This window comes from Vitis vinifera, chromosome 10, assembly GCF_030704535.1.
Source record: "Vitis vinifera cultivar Pinot Noir 40024 chromosome 10, ASM3070453v1".
Lineage (NCBI taxonomy): Eukaryota > Viridiplantae > Streptophyta > Magnoliopsida > Vitales > Vitaceae > Vitis > Vitis vinifera.
The window spans coordinates 23,364,184-23,369,556 of NC_081814.1; the positions used below are offsets into that span (position 1 = coordinate 23,364,184).

The 5,373-nt window shown below is 37.3% G+C and overlaps 1 protein-coding gene across 1 annotated transcript; it reads right to left on the reverse strand.

Annotated features, from left to right (window-relative positions):
• Nucleotides 1-2,435: 2,435 nt before the first annotated feature.
• On the reverse strand, nt 2,436-4,858 carry LOC100249367 (cytochrome P450 714C2). Its single transcript, XM_059740409.1, has 4 exons — nt 4,208-4,858; nt 3,702-3,949; nt 3,256-3,607; nt 2,436-3,170 (listed from the first exon to the last, which is right to left on the reverse strand). The coding sequence occupies exons 1-4, from the start codon at nt 4,220-4,222 to the stop codon at nt 2,745-2,747; spliced, it is 1,041 nt and encodes a 346-aa protein (XP_059596392.1). The 5' UTR covers nt 4,223-4,858; the 3' UTR covers nt 2,436-2,744.
• Nucleotides 4,859-5,373: the final 515 nt, after the last annotated feature.

The window sequence follows — 5,373 nt, forward strand, 5'->3', positions numbered from 1 at the left end:
GGTCTCGTGGTAGGAAACTGATACAAAGAGTAGGGAAACATAGGATGTTTCGGAAAACCTATAATTGTATCTGGTTCTATCCTTTGTAATGTTTTTCGATTCTGTAGTGGAATAATTCTCTCTCATCCATGGACATAGGCATAGTTGGCCGAACCATGTTAAAACCTCGTGTACTATGTGATTGTTTTATCTTTGTATTCTTGATCTAACAATGTTTGCATGAAAGCTTCCGTTAGCACAACAAACTAGTGAGTTTCCAATTATTATAGTACTTAGCAATTATTGTTATTACAAAAACTTTAATGAATTAATGAGACAAAACCATCCTCATCAGCTTGTAACTGTCTTCCTTAATTTTTCTCCTAAAGTAAAAAACACACAGGCCATCAAATATCAATCAGGCACATCACATGTGAGCTGCCATCCAATAATGCCAGAACCTTGTTGTAATTAGATGGTCAATAGGCAGTTGAAATTTGGTGCCAGTGGGGTCCCTAAATTTAGTCCATACAAGCTTGAGATAATTGAAGACAATATGTAAAACATGTGGGTCCATTGTCTTCTACATCCAAGAAAAAAGCCTGTAAAGTCCAACTAGGGTTGTCTGGCTATTGAAAAACCAAAATTTCTTATGGAAAAACGGGAAAAAGGTTGCAAGAACATATTAAACCGAGTTGAGTCGTCCTTCAGTCTCTCAATGGCCACCACATAAACAAACTTGAGTGAGGTGTACTATGAAAGATTAAATATCGACTATTGGACCATACTATCAAACAGATTGTGCAAAAATTGCAAGGGGCTTAGTACTACTATGTGCATTTGCAGACAAGGGCTGAAGGACATTAAGTTGAATCAATGGCCACCACATAAACAAACTTGAGTGAGGTGTACTATGAAAGATTAAATATATATCGACTATTGGACCATACTATCAAACAGATTGTGCAAAAATTGCAAGGGGCTTAGTACTACTATGTGCATTTGCAGACAAGGGCTGAAGGACATTAAGTTGAATCAAGTCCCAAGAGAATCAAGAAGCCTTTTATTGCATTTGGGCATGATTTTTATATGTAGATTAACTGTGCAATGAATTCATTGTTCTTGTAAAACACAGAAAACTTTATTGAACTTCCAGGTTTCACAAACTTAGAATATATGCAGGAGTAGAAGTTGAATCTTGCTGCAGTGGGGCAATTTTTTGTTTTTTGTTTTTGCTGCTGTTGGTTTTCTTCCTTTGCTTTTTTTTTTTTTCATTTTGGCCCAATATTCAGGTAACTATGTTATAAAAGTGGCCCCTGGAGCAATTTTCTTGATTGGATAACTTAAAAAGTAACACTCTCCAAATTTGTGAAACCGGCCAAAGAATGAATTCTTCAGAGTCCTGGACTTTGTGCTGTAAAAGTTATCCATAATGCAAAAGGTACTTCACAATATGTATATATATATATATATATATATATATGTACATATATATATATGTACATGGATTGGTAGGACAATGATAGACATTACAGAAGACCAAATACACGATACAATCTATTTCACAAAATACATAGCTAGGCATCAATATCCTAATTTCAAAGGTATATAGGGTTAGAAGAGTGTCACAATCCTACTACCTATCCCTATACCTTTTGGGCATGTAATCTGACCCCTAAATTTATTTTTGGTTTATAGACTTTTGTTTTTTTCAATTAACGAACCATTCTTAAAGCTTTTTTTTCTTATATTATTTTCCAATTATCTATTCCAATAACTAAAGTAATTGATTTTCCGAAAAGCCTTTAAATAATTTTTAAAATAAAAAAAAATATTGTCAATCAATCAAAATAAAGTCAAAGTGTCGTTTTCTAGACACATTGATTGGACAAAATGCGAGCCTATAAAATGAATACTTCTTTAGGGATGGGACCTATAATCTTTAAGTCAGATTGGTCTGATTCTTTTTAAGACGCTATGTATCATATACCAATATCCAATAATGCCAGAACATTGTTGTAATTAGTAGGTCAAGAGGCAGTCCAACTAGGGTTGTCTGCCAATTGAAAAACCAAAATTTCTTATGGAAAAAGGGGAAAAAAAGTTGCAAGAACATATTAAACCGAGTTGAGTCGTCCTTCAGTCTCTCAATGGCCACCACATTAACGAACTTGAGTGAGGTGAACTATGAAAGATTAAATATCAACTATTGGACCATACTATCAAATTTGTGATTTTCTTGATTGGATAACTTAAGAAGTAACACTCTCCAAATTTGTTAAAACCGGCCAACGAATGAATTCTTCAGTCCTGGTCTTTGTGCTGTAAAAGTTATCCATAATGCAAAAGGTATTTCACAATATGTATATACATATATATATATATATATATATATATATATATATATATATATATATATATGTACATGGATTGGTAGGACAATGGTAGACATTACGGGAGACCAAATACACGATACAATCTATTTCACAAAATACATATTGCCATATATATAGCATGGATCGCTAGCAGAATGGTAGACATTACAGGAGACCAAATACACAAGACAATCTATTTCACAAAATACATAGCTAGGCATCGATATCATAATGTTAGCCATTATAGGAAGCCAAATACATATCGCCAGGCATTTCACACCGCACATACAGCTTGGTATCAAGATACTTGAGTTTAGCACTGAAGATTACCTGAACCCTTATGCATCTTAGGCTGGTAGGTTCATTTCATCTTCTTTGGGGTTGATTCTCTCATATCTTCCTGATGATGAGATTCACCCCATATTCGGGCTCTAGCAGCAAATTCAAGCGAGGGGAATGGAGATAATTAGGAGAGATGGAGAGGGAGAAGTGTGATAGAATGATAGTAAACAAGATCTTCATTTCTGTAATGGCTAAGTTCTGGCCAGGACACATTCGGGTCCCTACACCAAATGGAATGTAGGCATTGGGAGACTTGCAGGCCCCCGAAATCCCATTAGCAAACCTCTCAGGGTTGAACTTTTCAGCATCAGATCCCCACAACTCAGGGTCTTGGTGAAGCGCTGGTATCCAGATCCAAATGTTGACACCTTTTGGAACCAAAATATCACCAAGCTTCACATCTTTCAAGGTCTGCCTTGACACAAATGCAACTCCTGGGTAAAGCCTTAGCACCTCTTGAATCACCATCTTCAGCTGCATACATACAATGAAAATGCCCGGGTCAAAATATATGCATTGCATTTCCTACAAATTTACTTTACTTTAATTTGGTGCATACTAGTTTCATCTTGCCAAGCATATTGGTGTCTGGTACATGGCCTCCACAAACTTCAAGAATTTCAGCACGGAGGCGAGCTTGCCATTCAGGATTTGAAGCCAACAGAACTAAACCCCATAATGTGGCCACAGCAGTCACTTCAAATCCAGCAAGGTACACATCCTTGCAATTGTCAACTATGTACTGGTCGGGTGTGGATGGCCCAAGTTCACCAGTCTTAGCACTCTCCATGATAATCTGTGCCATTTTATCAGATGCAGCTTCGGGATTTTCCTTTACTATGTCGATGAGTGAAGCGTGAATCTCTCTCTCTAGTCTCCATACATCCCGATTTTCCTTGGTTGGTAAATATCTGTTGCATTGGGTAAAAAGGCGAAAATGAATCTTATGATAAATTTACACCTTTTGTCAAATTTCAAGAATAGAAAGGGCGGGGGTGCACACACCTGAAGAAAGGAATCCCTTTGAGTATTGTCGGAGTTTGCAAGTTCTTCATAAGGGCCCTACACTTCGGAAACAATTCAACTGCTTTGGAATGGTGGCTTCCAAACATCATCTTTGAAATTACAGTAGAGGTGAAGCTTCTAATGTAGTCATCCACTCTTATGTCTGCACTCCCACTCCCAAGTTCGATTAAACCAAGCCATGAGCTCACCAGGTTGCTTGCAGATTCCACCATTATGTTCAAATTGCCCTACAGTCAGAGGTATGTCTTCAACTTATGTCGATGGAGCATTAATTCAAAAAGAAATTCCATTACCCTCATAGTTTGGAAGATCCCAGTGGAGCCTCAATGAACATAGCTCAATTTTGCCACCATTTTTGGTTCAAAAAGGTGCCTAATGACGTCAATTTAAGAAGCAGAATTGTAAACAGACAGGCATTCAGTTTATTGAATTATTTTGAGAATTTCAGGACTGTAGAGATCACATTCTACAAGCGAGAAGTTTACCTTGACCTTATCCATGAAGAGCTGAGGAGCTATGGTCTTCCTCTGGTGGAACCAAACTGCACCATTTGAGGTAATAAGGCCCTTCCCTAGTAAAGGCCCTCGGTCCTTCTGCAGATAAGAAGGTTTCCCCAAGTCTAATGTTTTGCTGAGATTTATTTCCTTCACTAGTTTGGTGTCGGCCACATACAAAAGTTGTTCATTTCCAAGCGCAAACGTGAATGTTCCTCTTGTTGTGAGGATTGATAAAACATTAGCTGCATCTTATATAACCTAATTATGCTTTTAAGTAACTAATAATTATGTGCTGCTCATCTCAAATATAAATCAATCATACTAATACCATATAGCTTAGTCCACTGAGCGAAATAAGGGAAGGTAGTGGAAGTGGAAAATCCCAGTGGTAGATGAGCTTCACTGCGTGGAGCATCTGCAGCCATTGACATGATTCGCTTCATCTCAGGAATATTACCCATTACAAAAGCAGGCGGGGGACCTTTGATCCCTTGCCTTCGAAGCTTGAGCTGGATGTTGCTGGGCTCTAAATACAGAACATTGCCAAGCCATATAAACAAAATAATCCATACAAACAGTACATAAAGCTACCAGAGAATAGAATATTAGTTCAGGCAACACTCCTTCCATTGGTTTATGAGCAAGGTATCTAGTGTTGTCCTACAGTTGGTGCGTCTTGGCTTACTTATGGAGTTTTTCTTTGGATATATTTACTAGACCAATAATTCATTCAAGGTATTTTAAATGCCAATGCTCTTCATGTTTCTCATGCATCGCAATAATGAATCATCCTTCCCAGTCCCTCATAGAGGACAAAACTCCATTATGCACTACCAAAATATCCAAGGTGTACGTTGGGGTTAGGCTTGGGTGCCCAAGTGGGCTGACCAAGCACTACAACAAATTAGGGATGAAATGATTTGTCTCTAACAATATTTCTTTTGTGGTCAAAAGGCTTTCTTGACAAAAAAATCTGTCTCGACAATTGTCTCCACAATTGTGTCACCCTATAGTTTTGGAGACAAATAATTTCATTTTGTTAGGAAAACGTACGTAACTATGACAAAATGAAATCTCATGGCCAAAACTATTTGACAACGAGAGTTTTTTATGACGTAAAGTAAAATGTTTTGTTGGGAATTAGATTTTCAAAT

What these genes read in the sequence shown, in the direction of transcription:
- LOC100249367 (XM_059740409.1), bottom strand. An exon ending in AAAGGGATTCCTTTCTTCAG is followed by an intron (nt 3,608 to 3,701) that starts GTGTGTGCACCC and finishes CCAATGCAACAG; the next exon opens with ATATTTACCAACCAAGGAAA. An exon ending in TGCTTGGCAAGATGAAACTA is followed by an intron (nt 3,171 to 3,255) that starts GTATGCACCAAA and finishes GTATGTATGCAG; the next exon opens with CTGAAGATGGTGATTCAAGA.